This window comes from Pyrus communis, chromosome 10 (assembly GCF_963583255.1).
Source record: "Pyrus communis chromosome 10, drPyrComm1.1, whole genome shotgun sequence".
Classification (NCBI taxonomy): domain Eukaryota; kingdom Viridiplantae; phylum Streptophyta; class Magnoliopsida; order Rosales; family Rosaceae; genus Pyrus; species Pyrus communis.
In genome coordinates, this window is record NC_084812.1 from 21,135,116 (window position 1) to 21,156,611 (window position 21,496).

Here is a 21,496-nt window from a genome sequence, read left to right on the forward strand (position 1 = left end):
ATATAAATCCGATAAATCGTAATTATTTCGTAAAAGCAATTTAAATAATCATAGGTATGAAAATCCGTAAAACATAATATAAATCATGCTCCAATCATAAAATATGCAATGCATGCTAGGCTAATATTTTATAAAAATATATAAGTTATGAAGGGGTCCACTCACAAGTTTTCCATTGCCCGAAAGCCTCTCAAACTATCAAGAATGTGATCACTTCTCGCCAACGCGCCTAAACACAATTAGGAACCTTTTAGTAAAACTCTACTAAAATGTTCTAATTTTGGAAAACGGATGATGGATTCAGATTCGCCACGTCAAGGAACCTCAGTTTTTCCCCCACGCACCGCCATGCGTGGCAGTCGGCTGCCTCGACTCACCGGAAAATCTAACAACTCCAAAAATTCTCAAATTTTACAAGAAGGAAAATCTCAATGAGTGGAGCAACTTTCATACCTGTGGCTAAGGCCAATTTGGCAAAGAAAAACCTCAATTTCACTCAAACCCGTCGGAACCCTAGATTTAGGTGTGCTTTGATTCAACTCCTCTGGTGCTCCACCGCCTCTATGGTTGGTTGGGGTTTGTTCTTGGGTTCAAGGAGAGTCTAATGGTGGTAGAGATTGAAGGAATTTGCTTCAAAAATTGGTAGATTGCCACCAAGAACACCACGGTGCCGCCGGTGCTATTCCCACGAAACCAAGACCAAAAACCATCAAGTTTGGGGTGGAACTTGAAGAAGAAGGGTCGTGGAGTTGATTCTAGGTGGTGGCGCGACGTGAATCGTTGGAAAAATTGCCTTAATGGCGTTGGAAAACATGGGTGCCGCCGGGTCGGGTACGGGTCAAAGGGAACCCAGCGGGTTCCTCTCCTTCTCCATTAGTTTATTTTGTGTGCTTCACCATTAGTTTAGTGAAGTTTCTCTATTTGGGTTTTATGTGGAGGTCACTGTTTGGAATCATGAGAGTGGCAAATTCATGGCTCATTCGTTTGGGAATTTGGTAAGAATCAATTTAAGTTGGAGAACAATTGGGAGAATCTTATCCATTTATTTGTTTTGAGTTCTCTACTCGTTTGGTTTAGGATTTCTAGTTTGTGGCATTTGGGTTGTGAGAGTAAAACACTCTTTTGTAATCTCGTCTATTTAGTGAAATTCCTCGTCGTGTTTCACCAGTGGACGTAGACTTTGTGTCGAACCAAATTAAATCTCTTGTATTCTTATTTTGAGATTGTTTGTTTTAGCCTTCATCTACGACGTTGATATGTAGTACTTTATTAGAATTCGTTTCCGCTTACGCATAAAAATACCACAATTTATTCATATATGCATCTTTTTTTATGCCAATGTCTCCGTATCATCGACAATATCTTTGCTACGAGCGCCACACGGTCAAATGTAGGGCAATCCAATAAGAAGATGTCACGTTGACACGATAGGAAGATAGATTTGAAATCCCGCCGACTTGGCTTCTCAGCTGCATACAAGTCGACCAGGATGAAATGAGATGCCTTTTAATTTACCTTTCTACTCTTTGATTTCTTTCCGCATTCTCATAATTTCCATTATGTACCTTACACAAAACCTCCTGAGAGTCGAGACCATGCTTCCAACTTGAAATCGAGCCTACAGTTCAGGGGTTTCACCTGCTTATTGCAATTTACAGTTAAATCATTGCAGGGCATTTCATATATTTATCCACGCGACATTATGCAAGCAACTCGTTTGCCTAAGCCGAAGGTTTTGTCCGGTCGAAGTTTTTCAAGAGAACAAGAAGATTGCTCCTACAAATACACATGGAACAAAGAGTACTTCTACTTTACAAGCTAGACGCAACTCTGAGCAATGACAGAAACTCCTACAGCATAATCTACTGCATGTTCAAGTTTCAGATACATTAGTGTGCGCCTGCCGGACGAAAATTTGATGTACAGTGAAACTCTTGCCATAGAACGATTGGATAAGTGTGAAGCTTCCATTACTCTCTTAATATAGGGCTCATAGTAAACCCTCCCAAGGCAAGCCAAGTTCGTGTATTGAAATCCTTGAACATATTTGGAGTATCCCATTAAAAATCAGCAATTTATGGCAATACGACCTGAGAAAATATTGTTTCCATGTTTGTAAGGTATTGAGGAGATAACAACAAGATTAGTCGTGAACCATATTATCCAAAGTAGAATATAGAAATAGTGAATTACTTTCAAGGCTAACGTCTTCTTTTAGATCTGGTACGACGGCGGAGAATCCGGAAAACCACGACAGTAAAAGTGAGAACTACTTGTATGATGATTAATATCTTCAAACCTGGAAACACGAAAAGCCCCAACTTTTGTTCACACATAATTTTAGCTATAAAAAGACAAGTAAGAAAGAAGAGACTACCTGTAAGCTTCTGAATCAAGTCGTCCAAATTAACTCCACTTTTGGATTGTTCTCTGTCAATTTGCCCAAGATCACCAACTCTTGAGAAGCTATGGATGGTTTTGTACTCAATATTCCCACCCATGATGCATGTGTTTGGACAATTGACACTACCATCATACTCGTCACTTCCATCGCAACAATCTATGTAAATAGTGGATGGCAACAGACAAACATCATAAATCTAAATGGATAATGGAACTGTATATGGAAAGCAAACACATGATTAGACCAGACCGGAGCTTAGAATTAAACTGGATAAGTGCCATGGATTTTCTGATGTCAGAGCTTAGAGATAATGGGACTATATCATGCCAAAAGTTAGAGAGCTTCGGAATTCAGACTGAAAGCCCATCCTCAACACTGGATGCAGTCATGTATTTAAACCATGTAAAGAAATATTACAGCAAATCGAGTGTGCAAGTGTGTTCATATATACAAGCTAAAAGCTGGAGAAAAACATATAGAATTCAATTATTCAAATACAATGAGCAACTGAAAATCAGTTTGAATTAATGCAGAATCATTCAAAACTAATTAGTGTTTGAATATAAATCCATTAGAAACACGCACATGACTAACTTGACAGGGCTTAACATATATATGTCCACCAGCAGAGGAAGAAATGTATGGCAAAGGACCTGATATTATATGATGGACGTTATCCAAGCAAAAACAATTTTTTTTTTAGTATAGCAATACCACAAAGCAAGGCATCTGTAACATCCCAGCGATAAATAAGGGAAAACTAGATGTCACTTCCTCATAGAGGAGACTAGCTTTAAAGCAAAAAAGGAAAACTCAAAACAATTTAAGCATTGGACTTTATATAGAGAGAACATACTCATGTCATACATAGGTAAAAAATGGTCTAAAGAAATTTAGCACTCTCCAGTGTTTAAAGAAAAATATCAAAGAACACAACTTAAATAAAAATGTAAACTACGACTTAGTCCCCGCTGTATACTACTAATACAGTTACCCATTTTTTAAAGTTATGTTTGAAGTTTTTCATTAACCTTAGGAGGGTGCTAAATTACTTTAAACCATCTTACCTATGTATGACTTGAGTATGTATTCTTTAAAATAAGGTCTAGTACTTAAATTGTTTTGAGTTTCCCCTTTTTCTTTAAAGCGAGTCTCCTCTACAAGAGAAGTGACATCCCGTTTTCCCTTATTTATCTCTAGGGTGTTACAACATCAGTTCATCTCGTTTGAAAAAATTAAGCAGCAAGCACCATGAGCCATGTATTACATAGAATTAATTAAGAAAAGCCTTAAATAAATATGCGATTCAAGCAAATAAGTAACTATACATATGATACTTACCACAAACCTGATCGTTAACTCGAGAAGAAAATAGGAAGCGCGGAGTACTTCCGCTATTCAAACAATAGAATTTTCCTGCATGGCAAGCGGAAGTCCCTGAAAAATTCAAAAGAAGCTTAAATGACTACTGGGGACACAAACAGGGGATTATATGCATAGCATAAAAACAAAACTTTAAATAGGAAGAAAAATTTGGAAATGAGAACTGAAACTAATATTATTAAGGGGTAGTTACAGTTTACTCCAATTACCATACTTTCTTTTTTATTTACACACCAGAAAAATTAGTCTTTCCTTTAAACCCTAAAAGTTCCTCAGTGACTGCAAGTTTCCGGCATTTCCGATCAAATATTCCGGTCAGTAGAGTTACAAAAGTTAGTCCCTGCAAATTGCAATCTCCTTGATGTGCCTGTGTTTTCTATTTGGGCGTTCACCAATAAATGAATGACCCAATTCAAAATTAGGGACAGGAAGATAAATGGAAAATTTTTACGAGGCGAATGTAGAAACAAAAATTCAAAGAGGGGGTTATTAATAATTGAGAGTTTAGAGCGAGTGAGTACCAGGCTCATCGGTTCCGTCAAGGCAGTCACAGAAATCATCATTGAGACGGTCTCTAGTGAAGGATTTGGAGTCATCCCTGCAGTAGATCACCTCTGAACCATAGTAGTTTTCATCTGCATCCACACAAGAGAAGAAATTATTTCAATTTCATATATATATATATATATATATAGAGAGAGAGAGAGAGAGAGAGAGAGAGAGACCGAGTGGGTGAACTCCAAGAAGAGGTGGGATGGGGAGAGAGTGAGGAGAGGTGAAGGAGGAGGTGAGTAGGTAACACACGGAGACAAGACGGATGAAACTCGTCTCCATGTCTTTCTGCCAGAAACCCCTTCTTTGTTTTTTGTTTCTTCAAAGGGATATTTTTCTTAATTTGGCAAAAAGAACTAAAGAAGGTATTGACCAAAAAAATAGGTTTATTGACCCAAAAAATAGGTTAAATTTTATAAATAAAATGATATAAAAGTTAATGATTAAATTATTATTTAAGTATTAATTAATGTAGTATTTTCTTATTCGTAAACACTATTTAATTTAAGAGATGTATTCAGTTGAGATTTTGAGCGATTTTAAATTTTGTAATGGATTTAAGAGTATTCAATTAAGAGTTTAAATGATTATCTATTAATTTTAAAGTGCATTAAAGGAGGGTTTTGAGATAATTTATTAAAATTCTTATATATCCGGATGTATTCAATTAGAATTAAAAAAAAATTGTAATATTGTAATCAATTAGAAATTAATTTTAAAAATTTGAAAAAAAAGTTAAAAAATTCGAGAGAATTGAAAATTTCATCTTGCATTTTAATCATCTACAAATCTCATAACTTTCTGTAAATTTTTTTAAAAAATTGAATTAAAATTTTTACATAAAATAAAATGTCTATAAATTAATGAAAACTCCATAAACATTCGTAAATAAATTTATAAGTTTATTAAAATCTCTAAAATTCCAATACAAACCCAGAGTCTAAACGTCGCCTTTAATCTTCTACTCATTCCGTCGGTCTGTACGGAGACACTCACAGACAGAGCAAGCCAGACCGCCTGGGGATACAGAAACAGATCTTAACGGTGGCACTCTTCTATTCCCTCCCAATTATTGAATCTCCACCGTCCGATCTCCTCAACATTGTGCTTCAGATTCAACTCTCCGGCCGCCCATCTCCTCCCTGATCTCCTCTGGACAGTAGTATTTCCCTCGCAATTTCAAGGTGCATAATCCTATCTTCCCTCGTTTTTCGTATCAGAATATGACCTCATTTCATTAATGTGGTTCACGGTTTATCCCCTTGATTGAATTGTCCGTTTGTAAACTTATTTATGAAGGTGGACACACATTTTTGTTTGGTTGCTGAGATTTTTGAGAGAGAAAATTAGAAATTCAATCTTGATTTGACGTGAATTATGATGGGTTGGTTTCGGAATACAGAAATGTGAACTGGGCAGTTGCAATTTTGTCAAAGGATTAGTCTTGGTCCTTTTCTTTTGATTGGGGTAAAAAAAAAATTGTGTCATGCTTAATGGTAACTGAATTCAATCAATTTCAATTTCAGTGTTTGATAAATTCTTCGTATGAACCAAATTTGCTCGCTGTTTCTGTTAGTGTCTTTGAAAACTGATACTCGTGAGGCTAATTGTGCAATTGAACTAAATTGAGAGAAACAAGACAGAAAGGAAGAAGATTGGTTGCTGCTGAACAGTTTAAGGATACAAGTGTTAGCTCAGATCATTAATCTGTTTCTTGGTGTTTCAAATTTTTTCAGATTCTTTTTTTTTTTTTATCCCTTTGGAGTCTTCATAATATATATGGTAAATTTTTTTTTTGTATGAGAAATGGAATGGGAACTAATATTAGTAAACAGTACAATTGGACGTTACTGAGGACAAGGCGGGTACTGAAGTGAATCGGAAGGCTGGTAAGAGTATAAAGTTTCACTCTCGTTACAAAAAACTGCCTCTACAAACTGTAATAGGTCTTTCTTGCTCATGTTCAAACCACTGTAGTTTCCTTTCCGTCATTCTTTTCATATGCAGTACTCTAGGTTCCACAGGATTTTTTTTGTTTTTCAATCTAGTAATAGTAATTTTTATGTTGCACTTTTCAAATTTCTGTGCTGTCAGTAACTAGCTACATTCTAGGGGATTCCTTCTGGTAGGCTACAATATCAAGTGGGTCTTTATCATAGTATGTCTGAAATGATACTTAGTGGTGATGTTTTTTTGTTTATGCTCTCAAACAGGAACTGTGTTTATTATGAAAAGTTGGTGGAAGTAATGTCCGTTTATTTTGCTAGTTATTTCGTTTGGTGATTTAATACATTAAATCAATTGGTTCACCTACAGACAGCTTCTATGGGAATCGAAGGGATTGTGAAAGATGTTGATACCAGCAATTGGCGAACAGATTTGCCCTATGACCAGTGGATAGCACTCCCTGTTTCTGGTCCACGACCACCAGCTCGGTATAAGGTACGCATATATTTTAAATTTAGATAAGCTCTATCTTAAAACCATAGAGAAATATTTTGTTTAAGTTCACATTTTTTTTTTTCTTCTTTTGTAATTCCCAAAGTCATTTTTTTAAAGTCAGTGCAAAATCAAACTTGTTTTGTTTATATTTATCAAATACTTTCATTATTTATCAACAATATTTTCATTTATTTTTCAAGAAAAGGAAATTGATCAACCAATACTTACCATGCTATTTCTCTTTTCACTGTAGCATGCTGCTGTAGTAGCGGATGAAAAATTATACATTATTGGTGGGAGTCGTAATGGTCGGAACCTATCTGATGTCCAGGTATTGTACATGCTCATGTACATTTTGACTTTGAGGTTCATCTTTTTTGTGTAATGTAGTACTGGACTCTTCTTGCAGGTCTTTGACTTTAGAAATTTGTTGTGGTCTAACATTAAACTGAAACCCAATTCGGATAAATTTGAAGACAGCGGCTTACAGGAAGTTCTTCCAGGAATTTCTGCTCACAATATGGTAAATGTTCATGAGAACAGTACTATTTTGTGTTTGTCTGTGCATATTATTTGTTTGTATATGTCCTATTCGCATTTTGTCTGGCCGTCATCCCCTTCGTTTATGATTTCACGTGGTTTTCATTATCCAGTTGAACACTTGTGTTTATGTCTTGGCAGGTTAGGTGGGGAAATAAACTTCTTCTTCTCGGTGGAAATTCAAGGAAATCGTCTGATAGAATAATAGGTTTGTTACTAAAACTGCCATCTTGTTAGTTCATGGATAATATTTTAGCTCTTGTGAGACATTTGAAAGTGCACTTTAATTGGCATTTAAAAGCTTTTGCAATGTTAATGGACTTGTAGTTTGGTTCATCGATTTGGAGACGCATGTCTGTGGCATCATCGAGACCTCAGGAAATGTTCCAGTATGATGGCTGAATCCTTATTTTTCCTTGTGCTTTGTGCTTTCAACTGTTTTATTAACCTGTTTGGTATGCATTCATCCATGTAATTTCTGGATGGCAAACTGATATTAGCCAAACCGCACAGTGCAATGGGTTTCCATATATGATATCCCTTCTCTAATTTTGTTGCTCTAATATATTTGATCCATTGTTCTGTGGTAATTTAACCTGTTTGGTATGCTTGCAAATTATTTTTCAGGTAGCTCGTGGGGGCCAGTCCACCACACTGGTTGGTTCTAGACTGATAATGTTTGGTGGAGAAGACAGGAGCAGAAGATTGTTGAATGATGTTAATGTTCTTGATTTAGAGACAATGACTTGGGATGTGATGGAAGCAACGTAAATATCCATACACTTTTATTTCGAAACAACTTCTGTGACGTGTTTTTTTATGAATTCTGCATTCCTTTCTTATGTTGTGATAGGCAGACACCTCCACCTCCCAGATTCGATCACGCAGCTGCAGTACATGCAGAACGCTACCTTCTAATTTTTGGTGGTTGTTCTCATGCTACTTTCTTCAATGATCTTCATGTACTTGACCTGCAAGCAGTAAGTGATTTACTGATTACATCAGGACTAGTTTACAAATTGTGCAGTCTGTTCAAATACACATAAACATGCATTATTTAAATGTTTAATTTATTAGTTTTCAGTTCACCAGATGATTTCTGAGCTAGAAGCGTACTGAAGTGATTAATGAAAACTAACGCAGAATATAGCTAGTTGGTAATTAATATGTTGGTTTCCAATGATGGCAACAACTTTTATCAACACTTATGAGTTTCTGAGACCATTTTGCAACTTATATTTATGAAATTAAAAGATCTCTCTTTCACCTTTTTCGATTTTTACCAAAAGTGCTATATAATGTAAGAGCTCCTTTTAATGCATTAATGAGCATCTCATGTTTTTGCTTCCATCCTGCTGTAAACCTAGAGGCCTCAGTTGAGTGATCTAGGAACATCTTCTTTTGTTTTGTTTTACTTTTGTTTTTGGCTTTTTTATTGTGTGTATCTGTATACTCTCTTTCAACCTTGAGATCAGAAGATTCATACTTCATTTGAACAAGTAGAGGACTGCATGTATCAAATAGACTTTAGGATATGTGGGCTTTTGCACAATAAGAGAAATTGGCTATGATGCAAAGCGAAGTATTTACTTTCCGAGTCTGTCCATTTGCCTTCTACCATATGCCACACATCGTGGAATGTTTATGAGTTTTTGGTGAACTTAAACATTTCTGGTTTCAGGAGCATAATTTTTGAAGGTTTTTCGTCATACCTTGAAAGATGATTATGTCATCCTGTACTAACAAATAACCTGTTCTAAGTATAGGCTGAATGAAAAATTAATTTTAATTGTAACCGAAAACTGAATCATTATTAGTAGTCTGATTTTCCATGCTTTTTAAGCTGCACAGTTTTCCAGTTAATTGTTGTATTTTCTCTTCTTATATTTCTTGCCCACAATTTGCCATTACATTTCAGAGGGAGTGGTCCCAACCACAAATTCAGGGTGACCTAGTGACTCCTAGGGCTGGTCATGCTGGTATAACCATTGATGAAAACTGGTATATAGTTGGCGGTGGAGATAACAAAAATGGTATATATGCGCACCTTAATATGTACTATTGTGGCTTTTACCTACTGGATAAATGTACTTTTCTAGCTTTCTATGATACTTTCTGTAAAATTTTACAGGCTGCCCCGAAACTCTGGTGTTAAATATGTCTAAGCTAGTGTGGTCAGTCTCAACCAGTGTGAAGCAAAGGGATGCACTCGCTAGTGAGGTCTGTTCCTTTCTTTGATTATATATGTTTTTCTGAGAAGTTTCAGTCCGAAAGAAATTTTGATGACTGCATCCACTGACATATAGTTCCACTAAAATACTAAAAGAAAATGGCAGTTTTCATAGTAATATACTGGGCCGAAAATATACTTGTGATGTATTGTCATTACTTTAATATGACTTGTTATCCAGCTTTGTTACATAAAAGGTTTGTTGCTCTCGGTGTAACTGAATATCGTTTAGGATCATGCCCTTTACAAGTACACATTTCTAGTTTATTGGTTTGTAATTGAGCAATGAATATGATTTGGAAACAGGGACTCAGTGTCTGCTCAGTGACTATAGATGGAAAGAAACATTTGGTTGCCTTTGGTGGCTATAATGGGAAGTATAGCAATGAGGTATGTTACTTAATGCCAGGTTTCGTATCCTATTATTCAGAAGCCTATGTTGCATCGCATGAGGTGTGTTGTGCATCCCCTTCTATTGTTCATTGCCTTTCTTTTCTTACAGGTTTTCGTAATGATGCCCAAACTGAGGGACTTATCACAACCCAAGATATTCCAGTCACCAGCAGCGGCTGCAGCAGCAGCTTCTGTTACTGCTGCATATGCCTTATCTAAAATAGAAAATTTGGATTTCAAAACAGCAGAGCTGAACTCCAAGGGACCTGGAAACCATCATTATGAACAAGATTTCACGGTTGAGATAGAGGCCCTTACAGAGGAGAAAAGTGTGCTGGAGTTGTCGCTGGCGGAAGTCAGGACAGAAAATTCCAGGATTGGGCAGAATATTGAAGAAGTCAACAATACTCATACTGAGTTGTCCAAGGTATGCTCCTTAGAGACACTGGTTACTAAGGTGATTATTGTGCTTTAGAGTTTCTCATCCTTTCAACCTTCCCCTTCAGGAACTTCTTTCAGTCCAAGGGCAACTAGTAGCTGAGAGATCAAGATGCTTTAAATTGGAGGTTTCTCCTTTCATAACTTGTTTAATTTATTTGGGTTGGGTCATTTGACGTGCCTTCTACGAATGTAATGTGTTCCATGTAGCAGCTGATTCTTTTCTTATATTGTTTTCCTAGGCTCAAATCGGTGAACTGCAAAAGAAATTAGAATCAGTGCAGTCCATTGAGGATGAGGTGCAGGCACTTCGGGGTCAAAAATCTGCATTCGAACGGGATGAGCTTGCCTCATCTGTTCAAAGACAAGGTTCTGGTGGGGTTTGGCGGTGGATTGCTGGGGGTGGTGGCGACTCATAAAAGTCGCAAGGTCAGCGCATGAATTCTTGACAAAAAGAGAAAATGATAGAAGTCAGAGCCGGAATATTTAAATGGAAAGCTCACATACCTGGTTATCTGTCCCAGCTCCCTCCAGAAGCTGAGGCAGATCCCAGCAGTGGCCTACTGGAAGCGGTGGCCTACAGAAAGTGTTCTTACTAAGATAGCCAGTAAAAGGGATGAAAATTACAGTCTGAGTTATAGGATTTATATAAACGTTGTTTGTTTGGGATTCATGAACGGTCATTTGATCATATTTTTTTTTGCGTCGTCCGGTTTATGTTCATGTCTAAATTGATAGAGTAGTTGGATTTGTATGTATGATACAGTTCAAATTCTTTATGTTCTCGTGGTCTCAGAAAAAAGTGATTGATATTTAATTTTCATGGCCATTGGAGAATGAACTTAATTTCATTAACAGGGGTCAAATACAAATTTGGTACATGATAGAAACCCTAGCTTGAGGAGGGTTCTGCGAAATACTAGTATCAACAACGAGCATAAATACACCGAACCGTGGTTTAGACACTATAAATGGCACTGGCACTTACAAAATAAGATGATATATATTATAAAATGTTAGAATGTATTGAAAACATGGAAAACAAGTATATAATGAGTGTTTATATAAGTATTCAACAAGTTTTTTACATTTTATTGAAAAAAATATAGAATGCAATATGAAAGTTATCGACTTTTTGTATAATTTAGTGGAGTCTGTAACAGAATGACTTTATGGCACTTGTTGCCTTGTTTCTCTTTATTTCCCTTATTTTCTCGTTATTCTTACTTTCTTTGTTGGGCTCTCTATTAACTCATTGGGCTTCGTCCATGGTTATGAATTATCCAGCTTTTCAAGAAAAGAAAGAAAGAACACAGGTTTAGGACAGTGGCCAGCCATGTAAAGATTAATCGGAACGATGGTCAGCAGCCTATACAGGACATAACGGAAATTTTTAGAACAGTGCATGTACCCCAGCCAGCCTCAATGATGCAGATCAGATCTACTTTCACACCATCAAAGTCAAGGAAGCCAGCAAACACTACAAGAACAAAAGATCGATTCCATAGTAGATCTGCTCAAAAAGGCAAGGAAAGCAAAGGACTGGGGGAGGCAGCTCTCCGCATTGACTTAACGTGGGGAGAGGTTTTAAGATTACATCTATAAGAATTAAATCTAAAATCTCTCATATACAAGTAAGTGTGAATATACCGTATTACTAAATGACACTCTATAACATCTTCTAATTGCCAGTTCTTAGTTGTTTTTTCATAAATAATAGGTTAAAGTTGATTTTACCACCACCATCCCACGCACAAGAGAGTGTACAGTTCATTAGTTCAAATAAATTACAATGAAGATCCATGTGGAATCATAAAATCATATATATTTAAAGATGTAAAGCTAATCAAAGATGCTTCAACAAGATTAGTATCTGGAAAGTGTCCAAAATAAGATAGATTGTATTGTGATGTGTACTTATCACATCAATTAATAAATTTATCTTATTGAATGATGATTGTGTGTATCACTTATCACATAAAATAATACATTAATAGCCACTCAATATTACGGTCTGGGCGTATTCCTCTTTACTTATAAGTGAGAAGTCTTAAGTTCAAATCTCGTGGATGACGAATTCGATACCAAATTCAGTTGCTCATTGTGTGGTTTAGCAGAACTCCCCTCCTCTTAGTGTAAATATGATATGAATATGTGATCTTCTTAGCATTAGTCGATAAAAATATTGAGAAAAATGAATAATTAATGTATCATGTATATGCTCTCGAGAGTAACTAAAGGTTTTAATAATATAAAGAGTTAATCTCAGTTTACTACTTTCCAGTTTCTTAGTTTTCAATATTTGGTACATCAAGTTTTTTTCATTCCAGAGTAGTACCTGAAATCATAATTTTTGGAAAGTTTCATACATTCATTAAGGTTGCTGTTAAATCAGCCATTAACTGGTGATATGACACCCACGTGGACAAAAATTGAGCATCACGTGTCAATATAGGGCCACATGGATATTAAAAATGTTTAAAATAATATATTAAAATATTTAAAAAAAAATAAAAAAATATAAACTTATTTTTGCCGTCTCCTACCTTGTCACCCCCCTTTCCTGGTTCCCTGCGTAATTTTCGACAAATTTCCCGTCGATTTTTCCGGCGTTTCACAGTCATTCACCACCACCAATCATCACCATGCCACTTCCTCTTCGTTTTCCACCTAAACTCGACTGGGTTTGACCCCAGTTTCGCGATGAACTCACCCTGTCCACTTCTCTACTTCACAGCGACAATTTCACCATTTCTGCAAGCTCCACCGTCAATCTCCACCATCATTCAACTTCTCTTGAACCCAGGGACAAGACCCAAGCAATGGTTGAGGCGTCGGAGTCCCGATGAAGTTAAATCAATGATTACCGTTTATAGGGTTTTTGGCAGTCTAAGGGTGGTTTCAGACATTTCCCGGCCAAATTAGACCTCAGATAAGGTATCAAACTTACTCCACTCATCACGATCTTCATTTTGGTATAATTAGAGCAATTTTGGCGTTAGGTGATTTTTTCGGCCAATTGAGGCTGGCCGACAAATCGTAACCAAATCAAATAAATTTTGCCTCCTCCTTTGGTGGGTGGAGTCAAAGATGGAGGGGGAAGAGTGGATGTGCGCAGAGTCGACGAGGAGAAGAGGGGAAGGGAGGGGGACGGGAATGAGGGAGGGGGCAAAAGAAGTTGTTTTTTTTTTTTTTTTTTTAATTTTAATTTTTGTATATTTAAATGTTTTAATATCCATATAAGCCCATATTGACATGTGGCGTGCAGTCATTGTCTAAGTAGGCATCACATCATCAGTTAATGGCTGATTTAACAGTAACTTTAACAGATGTATGAACTGATAAAATTAATTAATTAATAAACTAAAAAATGTCTACCCTCGGAATTTTGCACAATTAAACCATCAAATCGCTTAAATGGATAAGGATAATATTAGGAAGACCAAAACTTTAAATCAAATTATATGTCACCAATAGGAAATAAACATGTTAATCACGTTTAAGTGATAATCTAATCATAAACAACTGCATTATTTGGTTTATAAAATTCGGTTTAGAAATGTGTCTCCCAAGCATTACCCAATGGATAATGCTAGGAACACTAAACTTTTAAACCAAATTTACAAACCAAATAATGTATCACCAATAAACAATAAACAAGTTAACTGGGAAAAAGAAAAATGTGACACTTCCTCCTCAAAATAAACCTGCGCAGTGTAATTTGCATTCATTTTCTTGGTTCATATTTTAGTAATGATATATAGAAAATCCAAAATCCAAAATGCAATTGTAGGGCTATGGTTCTTCCAGTGGCACCTGGTGGATCGTCCTTCCATGAAAATGGTGGTTCAGATGGTAGGAGGGAAAAAACTGGATGATGCCTCCTAATCCTTTTGTCTCTGCAAATCTTACAAAAACATCACATGCAAGCATCCCAAAAGGCGCCTCCTAGAGCTAGAAGCAATTGCTGAATTAGAGTAACATGTAGATATATACGCACCAACACAAGTAGTTCTTAAATGAATCCAAGCCCAAACAATTATAGATAACAGTTCTTCACTAAATCACTTTAAAATAACAATTTAATAGGAAACTAGATATTAATCCTTGAAAAGGATTATCTTTAGACTAAAACCTTAACTAAGATAAAAAATAAATAAATAACTAATTATAGTCCCTTGACTTATGTCCAAGTCAAACTAATTTCTTTTATGTAATTTTTTTTCTTCCTATATTATCTTTAAGTGAATTGTAACGTCTCATATTTAATTTATAGGAAAACTAACCAAAAGGTTTGGAAACTTTAGCTTTGAATCAAAATCATGTTGTAAGTTTATTTAATGGTTAGTACAAAACCCACTTTTAAATCAGCCCTAATGAATGGCCTAACCAAAATAAGATGGTGATTTGTCAATTTTACCCCTAAGGGATTTGGTTAACCTAACTTAATTATTTTGTTAGATTAGTTATTTCGAAATTAGCCTAACCGAACTAATTGAAGGTTTATTTGCATAACAGTTGTAGAGTTCTTCATTCTACACTGTTCTTCAAATTTTTTTTTCGAATCTGGTTGAATGTTTTGAGAGTGCATTTTCAAATCGGGATCATCGTTGTTCTTCGTTTTTGTTAAGCTAATTTTTACAACATAATCCTTTGTTTCAGAACAGTTTCACAGTGGTTGAATGTTTTGAGATTCTACTTTTGAATCCTTATCGTCAGTGTTGTTCATCAGGGTTCCTTGGAGTTCCGTAATGGGATCGCCTTTCTTCATAGTTTGATTAGATTTTCGTTTGGAGGTAATCGGCACTATTTTGCAGTTTTGAATACGATTTTGTTGTTTATTTTTTGCATGTAATATGTTTAGGTTTTTCTTTTGACTTATATATTTTTGTTCATTTGTTATCATATTAGAAGATTGATTCCGATTTTTGAAATCATCAGTTATCAATTTTTTATTTTGAAGAATCTCATGTAAGTTGTGATTTATTTTTCGGTTTTTTTTTTTGTTTAAATTGTTCAAATTGCTTTTGTTTTCATTTTCAGAAACTTTTTATGAATTAATTCTTGTTCATCACACTTGATGTGTTTAACATTGTTCAGAAATAGTGTTATTTTTTTTTATAAAATAGTGGTTATTATAATAATTTTCAGTTTTCTTTTTTCTTTTGTGATTGTTGTTTTTAGAAATAGTGTTATTTTTGGTTCATTTTATATGTATATGGTTTCACAAATAGGTACTGTTTTGTTTTACAAATATTTGAATTTAGTTTTACAACAGATTAATAAACAATTGTTGTTGTGTTTATATTTTGTTGTTGTTATTGTTATGTGCATAAAATATTGTATACTGATTTATAATTGTTTGTTTGTTTGTTCAATAGTTATGGAGAATGGTAAACTAGCTCAGTTTACATATGGTGGTTTATCCATTTTTAGTTATATTTTTATCAACTTCTACCTTCAATCAGATTTGCATTGATCTTTGTTCTAGGTTTAAGGGTTTGAGAGTTGGTTGTTTTGAGTTGCGATATGCTTTGAATGAAGATCTTACTTGCCTGTTAGATTGTGATGTTGATGTTATGAATATGTTGATGGTTCTGGATGTTGTTGGGAAATCCATTGTAGAAATATTGGTTATGGATTCATGTGATGGTTATATGGTTCAATTACCTACGGAAAGCATATCTTCTTCTTGCCATACATCAGACTCTATGATTGTTGTTAGTGAAAATGATCATTTAGGAAAATTTGGTTCTTATGGTGTGCATAATTATATGTCATGTGAATGAGATAGTCACATAGAATCTAAAGGGCAAGTTTTTAGGGGAGGTTGTGTTGATTTCTGAGATAGGTTGAAGAAGTTTTCTATTGAATGTGGTTTTGATTTGAAGTATTTCAAGAACAATAAGAATCACATTAGTGTTGAGTGTTCTAGGAAGGAATCTGATGGTTTTCTTTAGCGTGTGTTTGCATCCAAGTGTGATATTAATGACTTTTTTGGTTATTCGGAAGTTGTATAATGTACATACATGTAAGGATATGATTCGAAAGAAAAGAAAAAAAAAGTTGGTGGACATCAGTTTGTTGCTTCTCTTATCATCCATGTAGAGCTTAATAAGACTCCAAAATTGTGTCTTACCCAACTGATCATAGACATCCAAGCATTGTTGAAGCATCGGCTTGTACAATTTCATTGAATTTGCAAATTCAAAAATATTGCACTTGTGTTGCACATATGAAGTTAGAGCTATTTTTTTCTTTTTCTTATCTGGACTTTTATTAGCTTAAATCTTCATTCTGGGTTTCATGGCTCCCTCCATCCGTAAGAAATAAACATAGTTTAATTATGACAACTATTTATGTATCTATATCAAAATATGCCACAATTTTTTTTAATGAAAGAGAACTATGAAGCCACACTAATTCCGAATTCACAGCAAAATAGATTACATAGTTTATCAAACAGAACAAAAATAAATCTATGTTGTTTCTTAAATTAGAACAAAATCACCCAGAGTACCTATGATGCTGAATTAAAAAATTGAATTATTTAATGATCTATATCTAAATAGAACACATTATTTATCAAAGTAAACTAGAAAACCACACTATTTATCAAAGTGAACTAGAAAATTGAACTATTTATTGATCTATATTTGAATAGATCACACTATCTATCAAAATGAACTAGAAAGCTTCATTATTAATCAAAGTGAGCTAGAAAACTGAACTATTTATTGATCTATATCTGAATAGATCACACTATTTATCAAAGCGAACTAAAAAACTGAACTATTATTGATCTATATATTGAATAGATCACATTATTTATCAAAGTGAACTATAAAACTACACTATTTATCATGGTGAACTAGAAAACCACACTGATTCTGGATCCACAACAACATGGCCACACTATTTATCAAACAAAATAACCCATAGTACTTTCGAAACTTAACTAAAAAGATTGAAGTATTGATGGATCTACATCATAATATGGCACCCTATATAAGAAAATAAACTAAAACACCACATTTAATTTAGATCCACATTGTTTACCAAACAAAAACAAAAAACTATTTTGTTTTTGGAACCACTGGAATAAAATGTTGATTATATTTAAGTTATTTAAGCAAAGTAACCAACACATGAGGGGAAGAAAAGACTATTTAAAAGTTATAAGAGAACAAGTAGTTATCAAAGTGAAGCAAAAACATACTATTTGTAGAAACATTGCTCATTCTATGAATTCAAAGCATGCAAACATACATATTAATGTAAAATCATCAAGGATATCAGAATTTTTGTGGTATGTACATCTATTTCTTCTCTGTTGCTTTTTTTTTTTTTTTTTCAAATTTTTTTCTGTGTTTTCGTCTAGATGCAAATCAAAATACTTTGAATTGGAAACATAAATTTAAGAAACATAATTCATTTTGAAGAATCTCAAACATCCAAATATTCATAAGTAGTAAATGAAAGTAAGAAATCGTCAAGAATATCAAAATTTCTAGGTTCGTACCTGTATTTTTCCGATTTCCTTATCGAATTCTTTTAGTTTTCGTCTGCAAATGGAGATTTTTGTTTGAGGAATTCTAGATTTGACGTATAGATTATTGTTTGAAAACTTGAATCGAACTTGAAATTGATTTGAGAATTTGCGGTTTCGTCTAATAGAATGGATTTCTGGTCTTATTTTTGGTTGCGATTTGAAGAAGGTGGTTGGTATTCTGATATTAATGGCGTTGGATGGATGATTGAATTTTGTAACTACTAGTTTGGCTGACGGGCCTGGGTTAGGCTCTGTTAGGGGCATTTTTTGGGATAATAATTGGTATGCATTTTGAGTTTTTTGTTGAGCCCATGTGTTCTAGTTTTTGTAGGGCCTGCAATATAAGTTTTGTGTCCTTATAAGTTTTGGTTAAATGAAAGTTAGCCCAAGCTTTTTTCATTAATGCACCCTTAATTTATTTATAACTTTTCATTTTATTGCTAACATATATGATTCTATTTTAAAATGAAACTTTTTGTCCAAAACCCTAAAATTTATCTTCAACCGTGTAAGAAGAAACGGCTAGGACCACCATCCACATCTAATATTTCTTCTTCTTATACATATAATATTGCATGATTTATTTTACCCTTTTTTTTTCCAATGTTGATGATTTACTTTTACGTCCTCATACATTTAATCTACTGAGTTTTTCTTTTGATGCTAATGTATCGATACTTCTGTACCTATTTGTATGTATGTACTGACACTTCCACACCGGTACTTTCATATTGATGCTAACGTATCAATACTTTTGTATTTTATACCTATGTGGACATATGTATTGGCACTTCCATACCCACTTCCGTGCCTATGTGTACATATGTACTGTATCCAATTTCTATATGTAGATAATAAGGAGTTGTATGTTAATTTTTTTTTTGATATATATATACACACACTAGTAGGAAAAACAATTTGTGCGACAGATGTTTGGGCGATAAAGAACAATTCGTCACACAAGTGGGTTTTGCGCAATGAAATCGTACCTTCGTCATGCAAGAGCCATGTTACTTTGTGCAACGGACAACTTTGTCGTGCAAGAACGTTTGCATGACGAAATAAATATCCCCGTGTCGCAAAGTGAGTCAGAAAACGACGGGTAATTTTTTTTTTTTTTTTTTGTGGCGTGAAACAAGTGCATGACGAAATGTTTCCCGCGAAATCCTTGCGAGACAAAGGCTTCGTTGAACAAGGTCTGTAACCAACATTCAGTTTTTTGGGTCAGAGGATTCAATGCATGTGAATCAGAGGAATCAATACCGAATTTAGTGCAGGTGTATGCGCGACAAAGGCTCCGTCGTGCAAGTTTCCTATAAATTTGCGCTTCTGCTCTCCTTATTCTTCACAATTCGTTTTGAAAACGCTTTATTATTTTCCAAATTATAATCCAGTTGTTATTTGAATCTTGGTACGATGGTCGACTCTGGTGCGTATTCGTCAAAGAAAATCAATGGTGAAGGTTCCAAAAAAGGTATGCGTTGTAAATTTTGCATTTTGTATAAAGTATATATTTAGCTTGAGTATTATAAATATATATTTTGTTGGTAGACAAGAAGAAAAGAGTTGTGCCACGGTTTTGACACACTTATGATGGAAGCCGCTACCGAATCACTTATAACGAATTACTAGGGTTTGTGAAGTTGGATATCCGCATCAACTTTTTGTCCGACGTTGGAGTATTGGTACGTGATAAATGTGGTATGGATTGGGAGTCTTAGAGTTGTCCCCAATGAGATGAAGACACATTTGATCAATGAGTTAGCTGTATGTGTTAAGTAATTAGTTAAATAATAATTATGTTTGTTAAATTTAATAGATTAGTGAGATTTTAATTTATTAATTTTCTCATGACAGCCTAATTGGGACATTGACAAAAGTGACCCAAATCTGATGAAGTGCACAACAATATCTTCAAGTCCCATTTTTGGGAGTGGAAGTCTGATAATCAACATGCAGCAGAACTACAACGAGAACCTGAACCACCAGCGGCGAAGTAGAATTGTGTTTTTTTTTTTATTTTAATTTTATTGCTTATTAAAAAGTGATATGTGAATTTGAAGTTTTTTACGTATGAACGGCTTAATTAAATATGTATTTAACGTTTATTTTGAAAAAAATTAATGGCATTCTAATAAATAATTATATTAATTAATTATGAATGAATGAATGGTTTAATGAAATAAGTTCTTGATTTATTAAGTATTTATGTGGTTTAAAATAAATGAATAGAAAGAAGAATTTTTTAAAAAATAAAATAAAATTTTACATAATGCGCAACAAAGCTTTGTCGCGCGAGATAACTTTGTGCGACGACAACCCTTTGTCGCGCTATGTATCTTTGTGCAACGCATTGTAGTTTGTCATGCAAAATGTGCTGAAAACGCGGCAAAGTACATCATGGATGGTGCCAAAGTATGGAATCAACATGTTTTGCACGACGATGCCTTAGTCGCGCAAAGTGTATTCATTTTATTGAATTTAACCATAATGCAGGGAGGCAAAAGCTGCAAAACAATTGCAGCAGTTGCCTCCCTCTTGATTAATTTCAACCAGCTATTTGCGTTGCCGTTAATCTCGAAGGTATATTTTCTTAAATAACTAATTTAATTTCCATTCATTTAACTGGTTTTGTTTGTAGTTTATAATTGTTGTGAGTTTCTGTATTTGTATGCAAACATTTTTGTATGGATGTACAAAAAATGTTTTGCAGTGTTCATACAAGCTTAGTTTCTCGTTTGAGAATTAGTTGGATTTCGCAAATAGATGCGAAAGCATGACTGCGATTCAATTAATTCTTGAATTATCCCATAATTTTGGACAATTTAAGAATGCACAATTAAATGTTGTATTTTGGGGTTCATGCATTAGAGTTTGAACGTGGGAAATTTGGTAGCATCTCTTTGCGTTCTTCAGGTGGATCATAGTTTTTTGTATCTACGTCGTGCAGTTGAAGAACTGTAGGAAGATGCTGCCGAAATTTTCCTACGATCGAACTCTAATGTGTTGTAAACATAAATTACAGCAAGTAACTGTGCATTCTCGAATGAGATAGGACCCATACCAGAGACATAAGGTGGCATGTCATAATTGAAGAAGTTGTAACTCTTGTAAATTTTTTATGTTTACAAGTGATATGGACAAACAGTGGATACATAATCCTAACAGCTATGCTGATGATTATTTGGATGGAATAAATCAGTTCATTGATTTTGCAATTGAAAACAATCGGGGTTCAACTCAATTTCGGTGTCCTTGTAAAAAATGTAACAACTCAATAATTGAATATTTTGAAACTATTTAATACCATTTAGTCAGAAATGGGATAATGGAGACCTATATTACATGGAATCATCACGGAGAACAAATGCAACATGCTTCATCTTCACACATTACCCGATCAGTGGAGACAGCTGAATTTATTGTGAACCCAAATGAACAAATTATGGACATTATCAATGATACTTATCCAAACACCAGTTTGAATACGAATCGGGAAGTAGAAGATGACGTCCCTCCCACCATGGACAGTGAACCATTTGAAAAATATGAAAAACTATTA

At 34.6% G+C, this 21,496-nt stretch overlaps 2 protein-coding genes across 3 annotated transcripts; one reads left to right on the top strand and one right to left on the bottom strand.

The window, feature by feature from the left end:
• Window positions 1–1,245: 1,245 nt before the first annotated feature.
• LOC137748211 (glucosidase 2 subunit beta) lies at window positions 1,246–4,671 on the bottom strand. The gene is made up of 6 exons (XM_068488324.1): window positions 4,513–4,671; window positions 4,309–4,422; window positions 3,746–3,841; window positions 2,378–2,560; window positions 2,194–2,299; window positions 1,246–2,090 (listed from the first exon to the last, which is right to left on the bottom strand). Exons 1-5 carry the CDS (start codon window positions 4,619–4,621, stop codon window positions 2,202–2,204), a joined length of 600 nt encoding a protein of 199 aa, XP_068344425.1. The 5' UTR covers window positions 4,622–4,671; the 3' UTR covers window positions 1,246–2,090; window positions 2,194–2,201.
• Window positions 4,672–5,184: 513 nt separating this feature from the next.
• Window positions 5,185–11,231, top strand: LOC137747260 (acyl-CoA-binding domain-containing protein 4-like). Of its 2 annotated transcripts, none has more exons than XM_068487336.1 (14): window positions 5,185–5,523; window positions 6,660–6,781; window positions 7,035–7,112; window positions 7,191–7,304; window positions 7,463–7,529; window positions 7,649–7,710; window positions 7,949–8,088; window positions 8,175–8,301; window positions 9,240–9,354; window positions 9,453–9,541; window positions 9,858–9,941; window positions 10,054–10,371; window positions 10,451–10,510; window positions 10,625–11,231. In XM_068487336.1, the coding sequence occupies exons 2-14, from the start codon at window positions 6,665–6,667 to the stop codon at window positions 10,799–10,801; spliced, it is 1,548 nt and encodes a 515-aa protein (XP_068343437.1). In that variant the 5' UTR covers window positions 5,185–5,523; window positions 6,660–6,664; the 3' UTR covers window positions 10,802–11,231. The 2 variants fall into 2 exon arrangements, with proteins under 2 accessions (XP_068343437.1, XP_068343436.1); XM_068487335.1 differs by having other exon boundaries at window positions 5,187–5,523; window positions 6,656–6,781.
• Window positions 11,232–21,496: the final 10,265 nt, after the last annotated feature.

What these genes read in the sequence shown, in the direction of transcription:
- LOC137747260 (XM_068487336.1), top strand. Translation starts at nt 6,665, where the DNA reads ATGGGAATCGAAGGGATTGTGAAAGATGTTGATACCAGCAATTGGCGA. An exon ending in GGAACCTATCTGATGTCCAG is followed by an intron (nt 7,113 to 7,190) that starts GTATTGTACATG and finishes CTCTTCTTGCAG; the next exon opens with GTCTTTGACTTTAGAAATTT. An exon ending in ATGGGAAGTATAGCAATGAG is followed by an intron (nt 9,942 to 10,053) that starts GTATGTTACTTA and finishes CTTTTCTTACAG; the next exon opens with GTTTTCGTAATGATGCCCAA.
- LOC137748211 (XM_068488324.1), bottom strand. Translation starts at nt 4,621, where the DNA reads ATGGAGACGAGTTTCATCCGTCTTGTCTCCGTGTGTTACCTACTCACC. An exon ending in TCTTGGAGTTCACCCACTCG is followed by an intron (nt 4,423 to 4,512) that starts GTCTCTCTCTCT and finishes GTGTGGATGCAG; the next exon opens with ATGAAAACTACTATGGTTCA. An exon ending in AGTTAACGATCAGGTTTGTG is followed by an intron (nt 2,561 to 3,745) that starts GTAAGTATCATA and finishes CTATTTACATAG; the next exon opens with ATTGTTGCGATGGAAGTGAC.